The sequence below is a fragment of the Dasypus novemcinctus genome, chromosome 13 (assembly GCF_030445035.2).
Source record: "Dasypus novemcinctus isolate mDasNov1 chromosome 13, mDasNov1.1.hap2, whole genome shotgun sequence".
NCBI classification, from domain to species: domain Eukaryota; kingdom Metazoa; phylum Chordata; class Mammalia; order Cingulata; family Dasypodidae; genus Dasypus; species Dasypus novemcinctus.
Window position 1 is genome coordinate 92,266,162 of NC_080685.1, and position 19,771 is coordinate 92,285,932.

The 19,771-nt window shown below is 46.3% G+C and overlaps 1 protein-coding gene and 1 pseudogene across 1 annotated transcript; both read left to right on the plus strand.

The window, feature by feature from the left end:
• The first annotated feature begins 235 nt into the window (after positions 1–235).
• On the plus strand, positions 236–863 carry LOC101436940 (ras-related protein Rab-11A pseudogene; annotated as a pseudogene).
• A 14,636-nt stretch (positions 864–15,499) lies between these two features.
• IL24 (interleukin 24) lies at positions 15,500–19,690 on the plus strand. The gene is made up of 5 exons (XM_004470053.4): positions 15,500–15,712; positions 17,005–17,067; positions 18,029–18,187; positions 18,617–18,691; positions 19,555–19,690. The coding sequence occupies exons 1-5, from the start codon at positions 15,542–15,544 to the stop codon at positions 19,636–19,638; spliced, it is 552 nt and encodes a 183-aa protein (XP_004470110.1). The 5' UTR covers positions 15,500–15,541; the 3' UTR covers positions 19,639–19,690.
• Positions 19,691–19,771: the final 81 nt, after the last annotated feature.

The window sequence follows — 19,771 nt, forward strand, 5'->3', positions numbered from 1 at the left end:
TTGGAAATGGTTTCAAGGAAGATTTGAAGAATGCATAAAAATTTTTATGCAAATCTCAATCTCTCTTTCAAGTGGTAGGTGTCATCAAGTTCTTTTTATGTCAATTACACAAAATAGGATAAACATGAAAATGAAAGTATGCCTCGCTTGAAATCTTACTCTTTCAAAATAAGTCCCCTTGCCCTGGTCCCACCGATTCAACTGCTGCTTCCGCCCCTTCATCCTTGGCCATACAATGAGCAGCTGTGACAACGTATACGGTTACAAAACTGTCCTTATTGGAGATTCTGGCGTTGGAAAGAGTAATCTCCTGTCTGGAATCACTCAAGATGGGTTTAATTGGGAAGAAGGAGTACCACTGGTGTAGAGTTTGTAGTGAGAAGTATCCAGGTTGATGGGAAAAGAATAAAGGCACAGATGTGGGACACGGCAGGGCAAGAGTGATACCAGGCTCTAACAGCAGATTATCATGGAGCGTAGGTGCCTTACTGGTTTGTGACATTGCTAAACATCACACATATACAAATGCTGAGCGATGGCTGAAAACGGAGAGGCGATGCTCTTAGTAACATTGTTACCAATTTGTGGGCAATCCCAGTGATTTACATCAGGGCAGCCCCTACGGATGAAGCCAGTGCTTTCCCAACTCACTGAGACATCTGCCCTAGACTCTACAAGTGTAGAAGCTGTTTTTCAGAGACAGAGATCTACTGCATTGTTTCTCAGAAGCAATGTCAGACCGACGTGAAAAGGACATGTCTCCAAGCAACAATATGGTTCCTACTCAAGTTCCACCAGCCACTGGAAATGAGTCAAAGGTGCAGTGCTGTCAGGACACAGAAGGCATTTCTCTCCTCCCCTAGCTGTGTAGAGTCCATTTCCCAGGCGTGAGATTTAAATATAGTTCTAATCCTTGTGGTCCCCTTTATGTTTTATGATTTGCTCATACTTGTGAATTTTTCCATGTCTTCAGTCTTTTGATTTCAGCTTTATAAAATCATTCACTTGTCCCAAAGGACTGCAGGCCTTCCTAGCCTTAGTTTAATAAACTGGATGTTTGGCTTCCTCGATTATTGTTTCCTTTTCATTATGGTAGCCCTGTCACTATAGGACATAGTAGAACCTGATCACTTGATGCTCAGGCCTATTGATCTTGATCAAATCAAACTAAGGAGACCTTAGAAATCAGCTGCCATTTTGCCACAGAGTAGCTTATTATTAATACACTTTTATCTCAGCGCAGTTTATGTTTCCACAAGTCTTAAGAATTGCCCTATAAACATAGCAGGATTTTGAGATCTTAAACATTTCCCATTATTCTGGAAGTCACCTTCTTAAAGCCTTAATAGGTTTGCTTAGTTTGGCAAACTTAAAAAAATTTTTTTTGGAAACATCGAAGTTGATTAGAGAGAGGAGCACTTTTTTCTGGGCACGAATTATTGAAATGCTTATTATTGAAGATAAGAAATTATTGAAATTACCTTAAAAACAAAAGACTGGTATAGTAGCGGTATAGTTATGGGGCCATATGTTAAGCAATCTTGCCTGGCACGGTGGGAACTAGAGAGATTGGTGGAATTCCATCTGCAGTGCCTCTCTTGTGTTGAGCATCCTGGGTCGTTTAACTGATGAAATTTCCCAGTAGCTGATTATGCAGCATTTTATTGCCTAAGCAATGCTGATTTAATGCTGATAGTATAGAAATTTGCAGTAAGTGAAAGGCAACCTAGTTTTACCACCATATCCACCAGCAGGCATGGATAATTATTTTGACAATATTGATAGTTGAGATTTGCAGTATGTTATACAATATAGTCCAGTTAAATCTTTGCTTTTTGTATGTCCAAAGTGTACAGTGAGAGGTTAATTTTTGCTCAAGTGGTACCACTTAAAAGCATGTATATTTTTAGTATGTAGAATGAAATAATACCTTGAATTGAAATAGAATGCATTTAGGTATTGTACAAATTTGAAATAGTTTTCTTCCACTACTTTAATAACATCAGTGGAACAAATAGCTTTCTCATTCAGAAATGTGCACAATAATATTTAGTCTTGCTTTCGTGTGGATAATATTATGCACTCACTCTAGAGTGTTCTGAAAGTTTTGTCAACTGTGGTGATGCTATTCAGGATGATGATATGTCCCCCAAAAATATGTCTGTGTGGGCTTGCACAGATTACTGTGTTTCATAGTCAATCTTCTGTCTTTTGTGGTGCTCATGACATGCGGGGTGCACAGAAGGCAGTGCTCTAGTCAGCCATTTCTGTTTTCTTCTCTAGTCATTTTATTATTTTCATGTATTGATTATGAAGATACTATTACCTGTTTGTAAATTGCTACTTTATATTTTATGCATGCTCTGTAACTTGATTTGGAATATATTCCCATTCTAATGAACAGTTACAGGGGGACTATTAAAAAATAATAAGTGCCCTTAACAGGATTCACATGCTCTTGCACAATTTTACATAAATAGAATGTATATGATATGTGTGTATGTGTTTGTGATCTGCTTTTCACAGTCAGCAATATACTGCAGCCATCATTCTATGTCAAGGCAAACATATGGTGGCTCGTGCTTGGCAAGTGGTGATGATGGCCCAGATGAAGTAAGAGCCATGAGGTGGAGACCAGCAGCTCACTTTGGAGGGCAGAATTATGTGCGGAGGTGTGGAAAGTGGAGATGCTGGGAAGAAAGTGGACCAGATCTCAGCGAATGTTGAACAGCAGGTCAGGGAATTTCACAATTTCTCAGTGGGCAATGGTGAAACAAATGATTTATTTAAACTTAAAATAATTCTTAAAACCTGCACCTTTGATAAAACTTAGAAAATACAGATAAGCTAAACAGAATAAAAACACCCATTACCCCACTGCTCAGAGATAATTCTGTTAACATCTTGGCATTTAAATTTCTGGATCCTTTTCAGTGTATATGCTGTTTTAGTTTGCTAAAGGCTGCCAATGCAAAAGTACCAGAAGTGGGGTGACTTTTATAATGGGAATTTATTAGGGTAAAATCTTATGGTTCTGAGGCTGTGAAAATGTCCAAATCAAGGCATCATCAGAGATGCTGCCTCATCTAAAGTCATCTGCTGGAAGATCCTGGAGTCCTGCCACTGTCCAGGCAAAATGGCGGCTGGACTCTGCCTCCTCCAGGCTCATTTCTCCCCAGGCTCAGCTGTGGGTGATCCTGCAGTTCTCTCTCACGTGGCAGGGTAAAAGTGGCAGCTCTCTTTTTCTGTGTGTCTCTGAATGTTTCTCCCATTTATAAAAGACTCCAGCAAGAGAGTCATGTCTCGCTGAAATACTCCAATCAGAGGTCTCCAACTGAATTCAAGCCAAAGTGTCCCACAATCCAGATGAAGGCTCTTAACTGAATTAATTGATCTAGTCAAAATGGCCCTTAACTGAATCCAACCAAGAGGTCCCACCACATGCAATAGGTTTACAGACACAGTAATGGGTTCTCTTTAAGAACAGGATTTTTGGGATCCACAAAGGACTCGAACCAGGACATATGCTTTCCTCTATTTTTTTTTTTTTCCAAAACTGGGATCACACTTTATATCCCATCTTAAAACTTATTTCTTTTTAACCTAAAATTTTATAAAAGATTTTTTGAAGTTTGTGAACAGTAATCTATAAATGATTTTTAGTGGTTGAATAGCACTTGATTATGTGGACTTTTAGTCTAAGAAATAATCAGTTGAGGATCATAAAAAAGTGAAAAGCAATTTAATTTCTCCCCCTTCTCCCCACACATGTGCATGCCCTCCCTTTAAGCATATTCTGTTTGCATGACTTTGAAATTAAGAGTGGATTTGGGAACAGCCACACTTAATGAGCACCTGCGAGGTAGAAGGCTCTCTGTTAGGCACTGGTGGGATACAAAAATGATAAGAAAACAACCTCAACAAAGAATAATGGATGCTTGCCTTGTCAGAGACCAAAGGGGATTGGGGGGCTGAGGGGTAATATGATCAGAGCTGTGCGTTCAGGAGATTCACCCAGAGCAGTGTTCTAAAGAGGGGCGAGACTGGAGGGGAGCCGATAAGATGGGTGAAATAGGCACAGAAAATGTGCGCAGTCCCTTCCAGGCAGCGGCTTGGAGGAACTAGGGATAAGGCTACAGAACCAGGATTCTCTCCTGTGTTGGTCTAATCCCAGATCCTGCTTGCCTAAGGTTCTCATCAGAGGCATGGTCAAATTTCATGGGGCTTTTTCTCATATAGCGGACACATGCGAAAGTGCTCCAGGTGCTTTATTAATGTCATGGGTTGCAGGTCTCATCTCACACCCTTGCCTAAGAAAAGAGGAGGAATGCTTAGCAAAGGCTTCAGGAGGATCAGCCGGGGAGGCTCTTTTTCTCTGTATATTATTAGACATGGAACCATCAGAAGAAATTCACTTATTCAGCAAAGGCCGACTGAGCACCGGCATGTGAGGTTCTGAGGGACGTTCTGAGATGGATAAAATTCAGCGCAGGTGCCCAGGAACCTCACAGCTGGGAGAGAAGGCAATCTGGATTCAGGGCAGGATGACATGGGTACCATCAACAATGGACCAGTGATGCTCCATAGGAGCACAGAGAAGGAGAAATTAATGGCACCCAGGAATCCAGAAAGCTCTTTGCAGGCCTAAAGAATGAGTTTGGATAGGCAGAAAAGAGGAAGGCTATTTTGAGTATTGACCCTTAATGGGATCTCTCATTCCCACTGAAGCTTTTTCTGTTGTTTCCTTCCTTCCATTTTTTCTTCCTCCTTCTCTTCCTTCATTTTTTCCTTCCTTTTCTTTTTTCTTTTTTTTCCTCTTTAGAAAAAGCAGTCTTGGGTATATGAGACAGGTGACCCAGGGAAATAAGCGACACCTTTACCTGGACCTCCTCAGGAGACACTGTAACTCATTTTTTCCAACCTGTCTGCCACCATGTATTTATCTACCCTTGGTACTCAAAGTCAATCTAGGATCCAGACCTGGGTGGCAGGATGGGTGGCAGACCCAGGAGTTGGAACAGGCTGACTCTTGGCTATGACTGGCCAAAGCCTTTACTTGGAAAGCAGGAACCCTGGCACTTCTCTCCCATTCTGCATTTGAATTGTTCTTCACATTGATTTCTATGAATACTTAGGCCAAAGAACAATCCCTGGTTCTCCCTCTTCTAATGGCTTCCAGAACCTTCTTCTGCTTGGTCCCCTACAGAAACTGCTTGGGCATAGGATTTGTGGAGGTCACAGGATTTGTGGAGGTTCCAGCAAGCATTGTCCCTTGCTTTTAAATATTTTGCTGGTAAAACCCTGCTCAGATCTCAAGCCTCAGATCAAATGTCCCCTCCACTAGAAAGCCTCCCCACCTTTTCCAGTACTGTGCCAGCCAAGAGTGTGGGAAATTCTGCTTCTGATAGGTGTTTCCACATACTTCATGCTTCTGTTAATGGCACCTCTTGCACAGTGCTGCAGTCTTTCTCTTTGCAAGTGTATCTCTACTCCTGTGAGTCATTAGAGCCCACAGACTGCGTTTCATTCATTTTTTTAACAGATTTATTGAGATGTAATTTGCATACCATAGAGTTCATTCATTTCAAGCGTACAATTCAGTGGCTTTAGTATATTCATAGAGTTGTGCAACCATCCCCACGATCTAATTTTAGAACATTTTCCTTATCTCCAAAAAAGCATTGTGCCTTTTAGTAATTATTCCCATTCTCCCCCTCCCTTGCTCCTCCTCTCAGGCCTGGACAACTACTCATCTTTCTGTCTTTATAGATTTGCCTTTTCTGGACATTTCACGCAAGTGGTGTCATAGTAATTCATTTTCCTTATAGCCTGTTCTGACAAGCAGTAGGTGCTTAAGAAATGTTTGTTCAATGAATGAATGAGTGTATGCAAGATCAAGAAACTGTATCCAACCCCTATATTTTCTATGTGGCTTTTCCTTAACTTAAAGCTTTTTTGAAGATAAAAAAAAAGACACTGTGGGAATATATGGAAGAAATTGTCACTGTCCATATAAGAGAACAGATCTTTTTTTAAATTAAAAATTTTTATTATGATAATAAATACATTTGTATACCATAAAATTGCAATTTTTATCATTTTTAAGTGCACACTTCAGTGGCATTAATTACATTTATAATGTTACGCTACTATGACCACCGTTTATTATCACATCTTTTTCATCACTCCAATTGAAAACTCTGTACTCATTAAGCATTAACTCCCCATGCCCTTCTACCCCTAGTTCCAGATAACCTGTACTCTATTTCTTTCTGTATGAATTTGCTTCATGTAAGTGGAATCATGCACTATTTGCCCTTTTGTTTCTGGCTTTTTAAATTTTTTTTCCACTCAGCATAAGGCTTTAAAGATTCAACTGTGTAAGACAACAAATCTTACAGTGATTAAAGATGTAACGTACAAAAAAATTTTTATTTTATTAAAAAAACTTTTTATTATTTCTGTATTTTATTGTTATTTTTAAAATTATTATTGTTTTATTTTAAATTTTACTCAGTTATTTTGTTGGTTTCATTTTTGGAGAGGTTTTGGAACATAGAAGAGTCACAGCTGTGGCAGAGTAGGATCACTGGTGTGGGGCATCAGTGGTGGGGGGCTGTGTGGGGAGGGGTATAGTTGGGACATGCCTCTAATGCATATGAATATGTTCAAGTGTTTATGGGCATTGTCTCGGTGGGTGGAGACCCACTCAATAACCAAAAGAACACTGAATTCCCATCCCGGGGAGTCCTGCTATAGCCTCTAATTGAGTGGCAAGAATGCCCTGAGCACATGGGGAGTACCAGGCCCTTGATACTGATGATTGTACTTATGAACCTTTTCTTGAGCAACTGAAACTTTGCTTAGTATTATATTGCCTAAGAGTTACCTCCTGAAAGTGTTCCTGTTGCTCAAATGTGGACTGTTTTTTTAAAAAATAGATTTTTAATGTATTTTTAAAGATACATAGATCATACAAAATGGTAAATTAAAAAATATGAGGATCCCCTATACCCCCACTCCACACCACTCCCCACTCTTCCCACATCACCAAATTCTTTCATCAGTGTGGCGCGTTCATTGCATTTGATGAATACATTTTGGAGCACTGCTACACAGCATGGATTATAGTTTACATTGTAGTTTACACTCTCACCCAGTGCATTCAGTGGGTTATGACAGGATATATAATGTCCAGCATCTGTCCCTGCAACATCATTCAGGACAACTCCAAGTCCTGAAAATGCCCCCATATCACACCTCTTCTTCCCTCTCCCTGCCCTCAGCAACTCCCGTGACCACTGTCTCCACATCAATGATATAGTTTCTTTCATTGCTAGAGTCACAATAACTCTATAGTAGAATACCAGTAAGTCCACTCTAATCTATATTTTATTCTTCCATCCTAAGGACCCTGGGATGGTGGATGGTGATCCCACTTGGCAAAATGTGGACTCTTTTTAAGCCAAACACAGCATATCAATGCACTACCTTCTCCTCTTCTCCCCCACCCCCTGGCATGGGACATGACTCCTTGGTTGAGTCTCCCTGGCACCGAGGGATTATCATCAAGCACCAAATAGCAATGCATCTGGAAAAAAGACCTTGACCAAAAGGGGGAAATATTAAATGAGTTTCATGGCTAAGAGATGTCAAAGTGAATTGGGAGATCATTCCAGAGGTTATGCTTATGCACGTCTCTGCAGGATCTCATTGACTGCCACAGTAAAGTGTCTCAAACAATGCGGATCCTGAGGACTCTACAGACATCTAGACACTATAAGCAGGGCAGACAAGTTCAAGAATTTGGCACACCTTACTTTGGAATTTATGCTCCCCTGTGTAACAGAGTAAGACTCATTTATAGTTTCCCTACTCATGGTTCTTCTACCCCTTTTATGTGAACCTATTAGTGACACTATACTTGCTAAATATATGTCTCAGAGACTTAAATCTTTGGTCTGTTCATGTGCTGGTTGAGCCCTGAATCTCAGCAGAGTTGTGACACCTACTCTCCAGTTCACTGGACTCGCTCTGGACAGCTAACAAGGAGATGATGATGGACAACGCCCATCCCAAGGAACAGAGAGTGTCTGCAACTGCAAGCAAGATCGCTCCACCCATTTGCCCCATGGAATAAGTCCCCTTTTAATTAGAGACAGAGTGGTCATCACCATCCTAAGATCCTGAAGATTAGGTAATGAACAATGGACTAAAGTAGACATTATTATTCTATTATAGACTTATTATACTATGAAGAACTTTTATCACTTGTATAAAGGCAGTGGCCACCAGAAGTTCTGAGGAGAGGAGAGGGAAGAAGAGGTATAACCTGGGGGCATTTTTGGGACATTGGATTTGTCTTGTATAACATTGCAATGGAGGATACAGGTCATTATACATTTTGTCATTATCTATAAAATTGTGTGGGGCAGAGTGTAAACTACAGTCCACAGTTAGTAGCAATGCTTCATTTCAATATGTGCTCATGAATTGTAACAAATGTAGCACACTAATGAAAGGTGTTGTTAATGTGGGAAATGTGGAAGGGGGAGGGGTGGGATATATGGGAATCCCCTGTATTTTTTATGTAACATTTATGTAATATAAATCTTCTTTAAAAAAAAAGGAGAAAAAAGAAACTGTACTCAAGCATGGTGCAAGGAAAGAAAAGAACATTGCATTACCTGCTCTCTGTTCCTGGGTCTGTCATTTATTTATTACGTGACCTAGGAAAAACCATTTGATTTGACTTCTTTTTATCATAGAAAAATACTTTGATATATAACAGTTTGGTGATGAAATGCACACTTGAGAAGCCACACAATACATTACGACAAAATTAAATATTATTTTTTAGGATAGTACTGACATTACTTCATTACTTTTGGGATAGCATTTTTTTATCCCCACCCCCGCTCTCCGCAAAGACGGCTCCCTCATCTGTCTGCTCGCTGTGTCTGCTCGATGTCTGCTCACTCTGTCTGCTTGTTGTGTCGCTTGTTTTCTTTAGGAGGCACTGGGAACCAAACCCGGGACCTACCAGGTAGGAGGTGGGCACCCAACTACTTGACTACACCCACTCCCCTGGGACAGAATTTTTGTGTTTTTTTGGTGCACCATTCCTGAAGTACTGCAATAGCAGGTCAATGAGTGGAGCAAACTCCTATTCCATCTCCTAATCCCAAAAATCCATTTTGACTTTACATTTTTAAAATATTAAAAAAAGAATCACTTGGCTTTTCTGTGTCTCAGTTTTCTAATCTGAAAAGTCAGGATAATAATATCTGTCCTCCCTGTCTCAAAAGGTTAGGACGAGCACCGAGTGAGAAAATTCACTTGGAATTATTTGGTATACTGAAACACGCTGTATAGATGTAAGGATTATCTGTTCGTTTCTTCCATCGTCCTTTGAAATGGCTGTAATAATAAATCATTTGTTATGGCAACGACAGAGGAGAAGGCAGAATGAAGAGCGTCAGTGGAAGGCAGCCAGTCAGTGGGCAGCTGTTCCCTGACTCTGGCATTACCACAGCTAAGACAGGGAAAGGGCTAAGAAAGTGCCAGGTATCCCACAGCCCACAGGAATGTCCCAACCAATGCAGGGGAGGTCAAAGCCTGTTTTACAGTGAAGGTCAAACTCAATTTGCAGGGGGAGAATAAGTGATGGGATAACTTTCGCTTATCTCCTGGCTCTCAGGAAATCCTAATTAATATGCTAGTTACTTCTTTATTTTTTCTTTTTTTTGGTCTTTAGTTATTATTTTAATGTTACATTAAAAAAATATGAGGTCCCCATATACCCTCCACTCCCCCTACCTCACTCCTTCCCCCATAACAACAATCTCCTCCATCATCATGAGACATGCATTGCATTTGGTGTTTCCCACAAGCAGAAAGAGGGGAAATTCGTGGGCTCTTCTCATCTCACTGAGGAGTGGTGAAGGGACACTTCTTGATCTCTCCACAGGTTTAAGAGAATTTGTAGGGGATGTAGACTGTAGGTAGATTTCTCAAAGGCAAACTTCAGGCTCTGCAGAGGACAGAAGGGGATGAGATTATCAGAATAAAACCATGAAATCCAATGAGCAGGAGTGGGTGTGGCTCAGTGGTTTGAGTGCCTGCCTCCCACGTGTGAGGTCCCAGGTTCAATCCCAGGTACTGCCTTAAAAAAAAAGTAAAGAAAATCCAATGAGGAGCATTTTGAGAACATTAAGGATTATCCTCAGATGATTTCCCTTCCCCTCTAGTTTTGTATAGGAACCTCCCCAAGTTCCATCTTATCATGGAGACTAGAAGAGCCTCAGGTCTTAGTCTGGGTCAGGATGTAGTTCAGATAAAAATACGTGGATACTTTAGGTTTCCGAGGGCTGAGCCACGGCCAGCGGGGCCAAGCCTCACCCACCACCTCTCACTCAGGAATCTTGTGCACGGCCTGCCAATTTGCCATCTTTGGTGGCCCCGTTTCATTCACTGCCCCCCTCCCAGTCAGGGTTACCTTCATTTCCTTCTCTGTCCTCTTTCAGCTCTTGCCCCTATACCCACTGCTTTCAGACCCATTCCTCTAGTCCTGGGTCTCTTAACCTCTGCACTGTTGACACCTTGGGCCAGGTAATTCTTTGTGTGTGTGTGGGGGGGGGGGTGCAGGGGGAGTTGTCCTGTGTGTATTAAGATGCTTAGCAGCACCTCCTGCCCATCCCATTATCAGTAGCCCCTGCAGTTGTGACAACCAAAACTATCTCTGGGCAATGCCAAATGTTCCCTGGGTATAGAATTGTCCCCTGTTGAGAACCACTGACCTAATCCTTTCTCCCTTCATTTACACCCATCATTTGTTAAGCACTTTGCAGAAACTGGGTCCTTTATGCATTTTATGTAGATGCTTCGCAAACTTGAAACTATGCACCTGGGGATTTTGTTCTACTGCACATTCTCTTGCAGTAATTTTGAGGAAGAAACCGAGATTCCAATTTTCTAACAAATGCCCAGATTTTGCTATTGCTTCCTGGTCCACAGACCACATTAAGGAATAAGGCTTTATGCCATTGTGTCCCTGTGTCCCTGTGACAACTATTTGGCAGGTGAGGAAGCTGAGACTCAATGGGCTGCTAGAGGCTCAATCACATTCTTATCCCAGATCTACCTGCCTCCAAAGCTCGTGCTTATAACCAGCAATCTCAGCTGATGTTGGGTCAAGGTCCCTGAGTGTCCTCCTTACCCTCCCTTCTCACTTAATGTTATGATAAGCTCACCAGAGCCAAAGGTCTGAAATAACCACATTATATTATGCCTTCCACAGACAGAGCGTGCTACCCTGTCCCCAGATTGGTATCCTGGAGCTACCGAGGTGAAGCCATGACCTCAGGCCCTTGTTCTAACCTGCCCTCCCCGCCTATCAGAGGTGGTTGTCTAGGACTGCAGCTGCCCTGGGGCTCACATTTCCGCTCAGCCTTAGCTGTCTAGTCTCCCCATCCCTCTCCTCCCTTCCCCTCCTATACTGTCCCAACATTCCTACCTCCTCCTTCCAGTGCCTCACAACCGCTTCCTGGCATCTTCTTCCCCTAGTTCCGAGGGACTTTTAGTCATGCCCTTGGAGGGGGGAGAGAGGGGGAAGGTCATGGTGTGGGCCTTTCCCTGGAGCTAGAGGGCAAGGCTCAGGTGCTCCAGGAGCAAAGCGATCAAGCTCGTCTGTGCTGTCCCTGGCAGTGGGCCAGATGGCACAGAGGTGTCTTGTTTGCTTAAGAAAACAAACAGCATTGCATGTGTGATGAGCGCAGGAGATGCTGCAACCAGAGAGATCAGAGTGGTTGGCCAAGAGCTGTTTATTCTTTCTTCTCCACTGAGCTGGAGCAAGTTATCTGCCTCTTGTACCCATAGCGCAATGCCCATTTCTCTTGCCTGGGCCCAGGTTTAAGGAGCTCTTAAGATGTTTGTGCAGGAAGGTAATTTAGAGCAGGGATCAGCAAACTTTTTCTGTAAAGGACCAGATAGTAAATGTTGTAGGTGGCATGGTCACACAGGTCTGTTACAAGTACATCTTTTCCCTTGTAGTGCAAAAGCAGCAGTGGACAATCTGTAAAGGAATGCAAGTGGCTGTGGCCCAATAAAACCTTATTTAGGGAAGCGGACGTGGCTTAACTGATAGAATGTCCGCCTACCACATGGGAGGTCCAGGATTTTGATACCCAGGGCCTCCTGACCCATGTGGTGAGCTGGCCCATGTGCAGTGCTGCTGTGCGCAAGGAGTGCTGTGCCACGCAGGGGCACCTCTGTGTAGGGGAGCCCCCGCGCAAGGAATGCGCTCTGCAAGGAGAGCCGCCCCCCCCGTGAAAAAAGCGCAGCCTGCGCAAGAGTGGCACTGCACACATGGAGAGCTGACACAGCATGATGATGCAACAAAAAAGAGACTCAGTTTCCCAGCACCACCTGACCATGCAAGCAGATGCAGAAAGACACACAGTGAATGGACACAGAGAGCAGACAACGGAGGGGAAAGGGAGAGAAATCAATAAAATAAATTGTTAAAAAAAAACCACCTTATTTATGTGGACACCGAAATTTGAATTTCATATGATTTCCACATGCCATAAAATATGACTCTTCTTTTGACTCCCCGTGCCTCCCCCCAGCGCCCCGATTATTTTAAAACATAAGACTATGCTTAGCTTGCACTGCTAAATTCTTTATAGCTAAGCAGTGGTGGGCTAGGTTTAGCCTGTGGACCACAGTTTACCAATCTCTGATCAGAGTCCAGTGTTTCTCAAAATGTGTTCCCGGGAACTATGGCCAGATGCTTACGAGAGATGCTGGGTTAAACAAAGTTAAAGCCATCTTCCCCCATCACCACCACGTGGAACTCTCAGAGTCTTCACTATTCTCAGGAACATTGTATGTTCCCAAGAGTGGTCTATTACACACCAGGCTTCTCTAGTTTATGTGAGGAAGAAATCTTTCTTCATAGGTTGTCTTGCAAGATGAACTTTCCTCAAAACTAGCTTCAATGGAATATGCTTTGGGAAACACTGCTCCATTTAATCCCCTCAGTTTATATGTGAGGAAACCGAAGCCCCAGCACCTTCCTGGCTGGAGACCAGCGCTTGCCCTCTTTACACAATGCCGTGCTGCCTGCATCCCCTGGGCTATCCCAAGGCAGGGCAGCGCAGGCGGAGGCTAGTCCCCCAGGGAGCAGCTTTCCAGGCCAGTTCATGCACACCCTTTCTTGTCCTTCCCAGTTTTCAGAAGCTAAACTGGGGCATGGTTTGGTTGAGTGCATGACACCCCAAAGTTGATGGGGGGCTGCATGTCAGGGGTCATTCCTCAAATTCCTGGCCCCAAGAGATTATAGGAGAGATACCTGAGCTTCTGGACTCCCTTCCTGCCCTTAATAGGGCATAACAATGGAATCATTTTGACCAGAAGGGAAAATGATTGATGCACTCTGCCTAGCAGAAGGTGTAGAGTTTACAAAGCACCTCTAGTCCAATTTTGCACTTATTCCTTACACTTGCCCTCTGAAGAATGCAGGAGAGACTATTATTATTATTATTTTTATTTTATAGAAGCAGAGAGAAGCCAGGGACCGTTTACCCAGGTCCCACAGCCAGTGGCAGAGGTAGGTCTCATCTCCCCTCAGGCGCTGCCTTCTCCGTTGTCTTATTGTCTTAAGGTAAAGGGTGACTACGCAATGAAGTAATTCTCGAGGAAATCATGACCAATTTCCCTTTCTCCACCTCCCTCTTCTTCCTCCACCTCCCAGCCCCCCCACACCAATCCCTATAAAGTCTTGCTTGCCTGCACACCTTTACTTTGAAATGACATCCACTGCGGGGACAGCAAGCTCCCACCCACAGTCAGATCCCTGAGAGGTGAACTGTGAGGGTGCCCACCCAACCTTCCCCCTCTATAAGAAGAATCAGCCACCGAATACCCAGCCCTCAAGTGTCACTTCCAGGACCTGAGGTGAGCCGCGGGGACGCCTGAGTGCTTGGCTTGGTAGCATTAGGCTGCTGCCTTATTTGGGAATGGGGGTCGAGGAGGGAACACAGAAATCAGCTCTTGGAGTATCTGTACAGGGTAAGCTATGACTGTGGGTGGGGAGCTGCTTTTCTCAATTTCACACCAGGAGGGATTTAGGTTGCACCGGGGGAAGAATTTCCTGACCAGGAGAATTACCACATTCAGAGAAGAACTTTCAAGGGAGGTTCCAAAGCCTTTGGGGTTTGAAAGAACTGAATGGAAAGACTGACAGAGACACTTGAGGCATGGGTAACAGATGCAGGGCAGGCCCAGCACCTCTCTCGAGTCCTGGTGTTGGCGCAAATGCCAAAGTCAAGTCTTCACTGGTCTTCCTGATCTACCTACAGCTGGAAGACTGAGTGTCTTCAGGTCTGAGACTAGTGCCTGTCAGAAAGAAAGGAAGGGAGGCGGGAGGGAAGGAGGGGAGAAAGGAGGAAGGGGTAGGAAGGGAGGGGGGAGGGAGGGGGATGGAGGGAGGAAAGAAGGAAAGAGAGAGAGGGGTGGGAAGGAGGGAGGGAGGGAGGAAAGAAGGAAAGAGAGAGGGGGAGGGAAGGAGGGAGGGAGGGAGGAAAGAAGGAAAGAAGGAAAGAAAGAAAGAAAGAAAGAAGGAGATAGGGAGGATGGAAGGTAAGAAGGAAGGAGGGAGGAAGGGAAGGAAGGAAGAAAGGAAGAAAGGAAGGAAAAGGAAGGGCACTGGAAAGAAATTCTCTGCGTACAGTTATGATAGAATAGATAATGGTGCTAAATTCCCCGGGCTTGGAAGATCTTTACGCAGTCATTTCCAGTTGGCACCAGGGTGGAAGGTGTTGCGATGATTCAGCTGGAAATCTTGTTCAATTACCTGAAACGTTAATTCTGAGAGTCAGGCGAGAGTCCGTCAGTTGAGGCGGCAGAGTGAGTGTGCGACCCTGACCGATGGCTGGGCTCCTCCTTGTGGGCTGGAATTAGCCCTCCGTCCCCTGTGAAGAGGAGTCAGGACTGCGGTTCTTCCAGGGGAGGAGAAGAAGCCCTCCTAAGTGGTCACGAGGACTTGAGGGCGGGCAGGTGCATGCCCGGGGAACGCGCCCCTCACGTTCCGTCCCCCAGACACGTGTTCTTTGGCACGTCAGAGCCTGAGGGTGTCTTTGCTCTTTTGGTCAAATTTGACTAACAGACTGGAGGCTGGAAATGTAATGGAGCAGGGAAGGTGCCGGGCGCGTGTGATGTGAATGGACACGGTGCGGGGCAGGACCAGCCACCAAGGACAGAAAGGCTCCTGCCCCGCCCCAGTGCTCCCCCAGCAAGGCCACGCTTGCCATATTCTAACTGGGAACCCACCCCAGCCTGGGGCTTGCCATCAGTGTGCCCCCAAGGCTGAGCTACGCAGACCCCAGGGGCACCGTTCTGGGGTCTCTCACTCCTGGGTCTGTCCTGGAGCCCCCTCGGTACTTGCGGGAGCGGGTTGCCATGCAGGCTCGGAGGGCGGCCTCAGTGGGGTGCCTGTCTTCCTTTCAGCAGGGGTCCCCCGGGCCCTCCTCCACTGCGGATGAGTTCTCCAATGCAGCCGGCTGCCCTCCCCTGCCTGAGTCTGCTCCTGCTTCTCTGGGGCCAGGTGCCAGGGGGCCAGGGCCAAGAATTCCGATTTGGGCCCTGCCGAGTGCAGGGGGTAGTTCTCCAGGAACTGTGGAAGGCCTTCCGGACCGCCGGGGACACCGTGGTGAGTCGGGTGCTGGCGTGACCCAGACGCAGGGCCCTGGGGGTGGAGGATGTTATTTTGGGGCTGTGGAGCCCTTGGCAGCTTGCTAATCATTTTCCTGTACAATAAACCCTATAAGTGCAGGAGGAAAGTGAGGCTCAGAAAGATGTGGTCAGTCAATACTAAAATAAACCGAGCCCAGGAGGCTTAAAGAAGGGGCCTGGCTCATCCTGGCTTCATTCGCATGCCGGAGGGGCAGGAGACCCCCAGCTGGAAGCCAGGGGAAACCCTTTGAGACCCCCTGGAGCTCTGACCTGCGGCCCCGCCGGGGCCCGCTAGCCTGATCCCACGTGCCCAGAGCAAGGCTAAAGGCAGAAAGGGACAGCTGATCCTGAGGGCCGCTGGGGCAGCGCGTGAAACACGGTGGTAGGCCCCTCCTGGGCCTGAGAGTGCGCCAGTACGAGCCCTCAGGAATTCCCCGAACTCCTTAAGCCGTGATCCAGACGCCAGGGGTCAGGGCAAAAAGAGGGGGCTTAAAGTGAGAGGGGTGGGGGTTCCCGAAGGAGGGACAACACATGGGTGTGCCCTTGACCTTGAAGGGAAGCTGGGCAGTATCCCAACAAGTTCAGTTTCCTACTTACACAGTGAGGAGGTAGGGTCCACCAGCCCCCAGGCCCCTTCCTCTGGAGGATCCTTTGACTCTAATTTCAAGAACAGGACTGAGCGGCTGGACCATAGAGGACACCCCAAGGGCGAGAGGCAGCTCAGAGCAGCAGCCCCCGCCCTTAGTGGCATTTAAACCAAACAGGCTTATGTCCTACTGGTCTCCAATGACCAAAGGATTCAAACAGTTTCCTCATCAGGTCTCAGCTCAGGCTCTAGGAGCTCCTGGGGTTCCAGCACACCTGGGGGTCAAGCCTAGTCGTTTTCTGTGGCTGAAAGGTCATGCTCTCTCCCCAGGGCCCAGGTCAGCACAGCCCTTCCTGGGTCCCCTTTTGGTCCCTCTGGCCTTTGAGACCACACAGACTGGATAGAGTTAGGGGTCTGGGGAAGCAGTGCCCATTTGCAGGGTTGGTTTCTATGGTGCCCAACCTGGAAACATCTTTTTTTCCCTTTTTGGAGGTACAAGGGAATGAACCCAGGGCCTCGGACATGGGAAGCAGGTGCTCAACCACTGAGCTACACCTGTTCCCCAATGAGAGTTGACTTTTCTGTTTGTTGGAGGTACCAGGGATCTGTACCTGGGAAGCAGGTGCTCAGCCGCTTGGGCTACATCTGCTCCCCTGAGACATCTTTTCTTTCTGTTCCCACAGCAAACTCAGGATCATATCACGAGCGTCCGGCTGCTGCAGAGGGAGGTTTTGCAGAATGTCTCGGTAATCCAGCCTTGGGAAGGATGGCGCCTCCCTCTGTGCAGCTGCTCCACTGTTGGTGGGGCTGGGGTATTGCCTGGGGGGCGGAGAGGGGAGGCTCATCACTTCTGCCCCGGGCTAGGACTACACAGGACAGGGGTGGGCAGGGAGCCAGGAAATTCTGTCTCTGGGGTTATTACTGCATGGGTGTTGTGGGGGGTGGTGTAGGGGGAGAGGGTAGAGATTAGAAATTGTACAAATCCTTCTCAATTTAGCCAGAGAGTTGTCATCAACTTCTGTTTCCCTTTTGCTTGTGTAGGCCCAATGGGCATCTGCTTAGGCCCACTTCTCCTCTTCCATTTCCATCTATTTCCTCTCACCCATTATGGTCTTTCTCATCACCCATCTCATCAGTCAGTGAGCACAAATGTACTGAGCCCTGAGCACAAATGTACTGAGCCTTGAGCACAAACATACTGAGCCCTGAGTGCAAAGGAACCGAGCCCTGAATGACTGCAGGGCACCAAGCTTCACCCTGCAGAGCTCAAGGGGGCTAGAGTGCAGCCACCGTGCTCAAGGGCGTTAGTTTTCTTTTCTCCTTCTTTCTTCTCTTTCAAGTCAATTTTCCTGCCAACTCTCAACCACCAAGTTCTGGGTGCTTTTGAGGATCCACCTCAGCTCCAGCCTGCCCTCCCCATTACTACTAGAGAGGCGATAAGACATCAAGGAAAGAATATTAACCAGAGGGCAGGCAGGGGTCCTGCGTTAGCTGTGGGACCTTGGCAAGCCACATCCTCTCCTTCAGTCCGGGGATCCTCCTGTAAAACAGGGGTCCCATTCTACCCCGCCCCTGACATCTCCTTCAGAGCTCTGTTAAGCATTTCTCCCCGGGGTTCTCCTGCCTCTGTGGCACGAGCCTTGCCCTGGGAGGCATGTGGGCTGGGGGTGGGTGGAGGCCTCCAGAGTGACCCAGATTCTCCCCCAGGATGCTGAAAGCGGTTTTCTCCTACGTGCCCTGCTGAAGTTTTACTTGAACACTGTTTTCAAAAACTACTACAACAAGGCCATTGAACTCAGAATCCTGAAGTCGCTCTCTACTCTGGCCAACAACTTCGTGGTCATGGTGTCAAAACTGCAACCCTGCGTGAGTAGAGCAAAGCTGGGACTGAGGCCCCCGGGAATATGAGTGTTTTGAGACATTCCTATCTTTAGGTGGTCCTGGTTTTCGTTCTGCAATAGAAAGTCGTGGGGGTGTCACAGAAAAGTGCATGGGCTTTGGGGAGCAACAAGTCTAGGTGTCCTTCTGCCATGCTGTGTGGCCTTCTGCAAAGCACTCAAGCTCTCAGGGCTTCAGCTTTCCTATCTGCAAACTATTGACAATCACTGTGATAGGATTGCTGTGAGAGCTAAAGCAGGCAGCCCTTGCCACACTGTAGGCTACCTTGAGGATGCAGGATTCAGCGCTCTCCCCTCCAGCTTTGGAAATCCCTCTGGCAGCAGGAGGAATGAGTGGGAGGAGGCTTGCCTCTGCTCCTACTAGACCTGCATGACCTTTTCCTTTTTTGTTACCCAGCTGCAGAATGGGCCGCTTGCCATCAATGAGAGCGCACACCGGCGGTTTCTGCTGTTCCAGAGAGCATTTAAACAGGTAATCAAGGGCAGGGGCTGAGGGCTGGCCCGCCCAGCAGGAGACTCGCCTGAACTGGGCCTCTGAGACAACGCATGTGACTCCACCAGGCTTGCCCCAGAACCAGCAAGACCACAGGCAAACCTGCGTCATTTTGCACTTGCTTGGCATCAGCCTCACAAACAAAGTGGTCTGTTTTGCTGTCACTTTTCAAGCTAAAATGCTACTGTATGACCCTACAAGGTGTTTTTACTATCAGAGACTTTCCCTTGAGAGTTTTATGGGTGCTTGAGCTGGGCAATTAATGTCAGACGTGAGGGCCTCCCCACACCCACAGTTTTTTCTATAATGCTCCAATAGCCTAGTTTCTGAAAAAAAAATTCTGGGCAATTATATTACCTTTTCCCAAATTGAGACAACAAAGAACATCCAAATCTCATTCCCAGTCCTCTCAAAAACCATATGATTTTGATAACTTTTTTTTTTTAAGGAACAGATAAATCAGCCTATAAATAAATGGTGAGGAGCAACAACAGCCAAGGCCACCTGGGCTGCATTTTCCTCATCTGCCCTCAGGGGGGTGGACCAGATCCACTCGGCGCTGAGATTCTCTGGTTCTTGGTGTCAGGAGCGCCATATGCTTTTTCCTTGCTCTTCGCCCACTGCCACTCATTGGCCCTTGTGTACTCATCCCTGATGCAGACCCCATACACGGATAGGCATGTGACGATGAGGTTGTGAGTTCATCCCAAAGATGAACCATCCCCAAGGTGACGCAGCCCATGTTTGGGAATCAGCCTGCTTAGAAGGGGTGGGGGAGCGGGTGGGGAGAAACCCATTCTTGTGACCAACAAAGCAGACTTTCAACTCTCCTTTCCCTTTAGTTGGACAGAGAAGCGGCTCTGACCAAAGCCTTTGGAGAAGTGGACATTCTCTTGACGTGGATGGGGAAATTCTACCAGCTCTGAATGTCGAGACCAGGACACTCTCCTTGGCTCCGTGTCATTTCAAATGGTTCTCCCTTCCTTTCTGTCCTCTGGGGCAATTCATACCCTCAGCCATGGGCTCTCATCCTTGGCCTGGGCTTGTCCTCAAAGACTT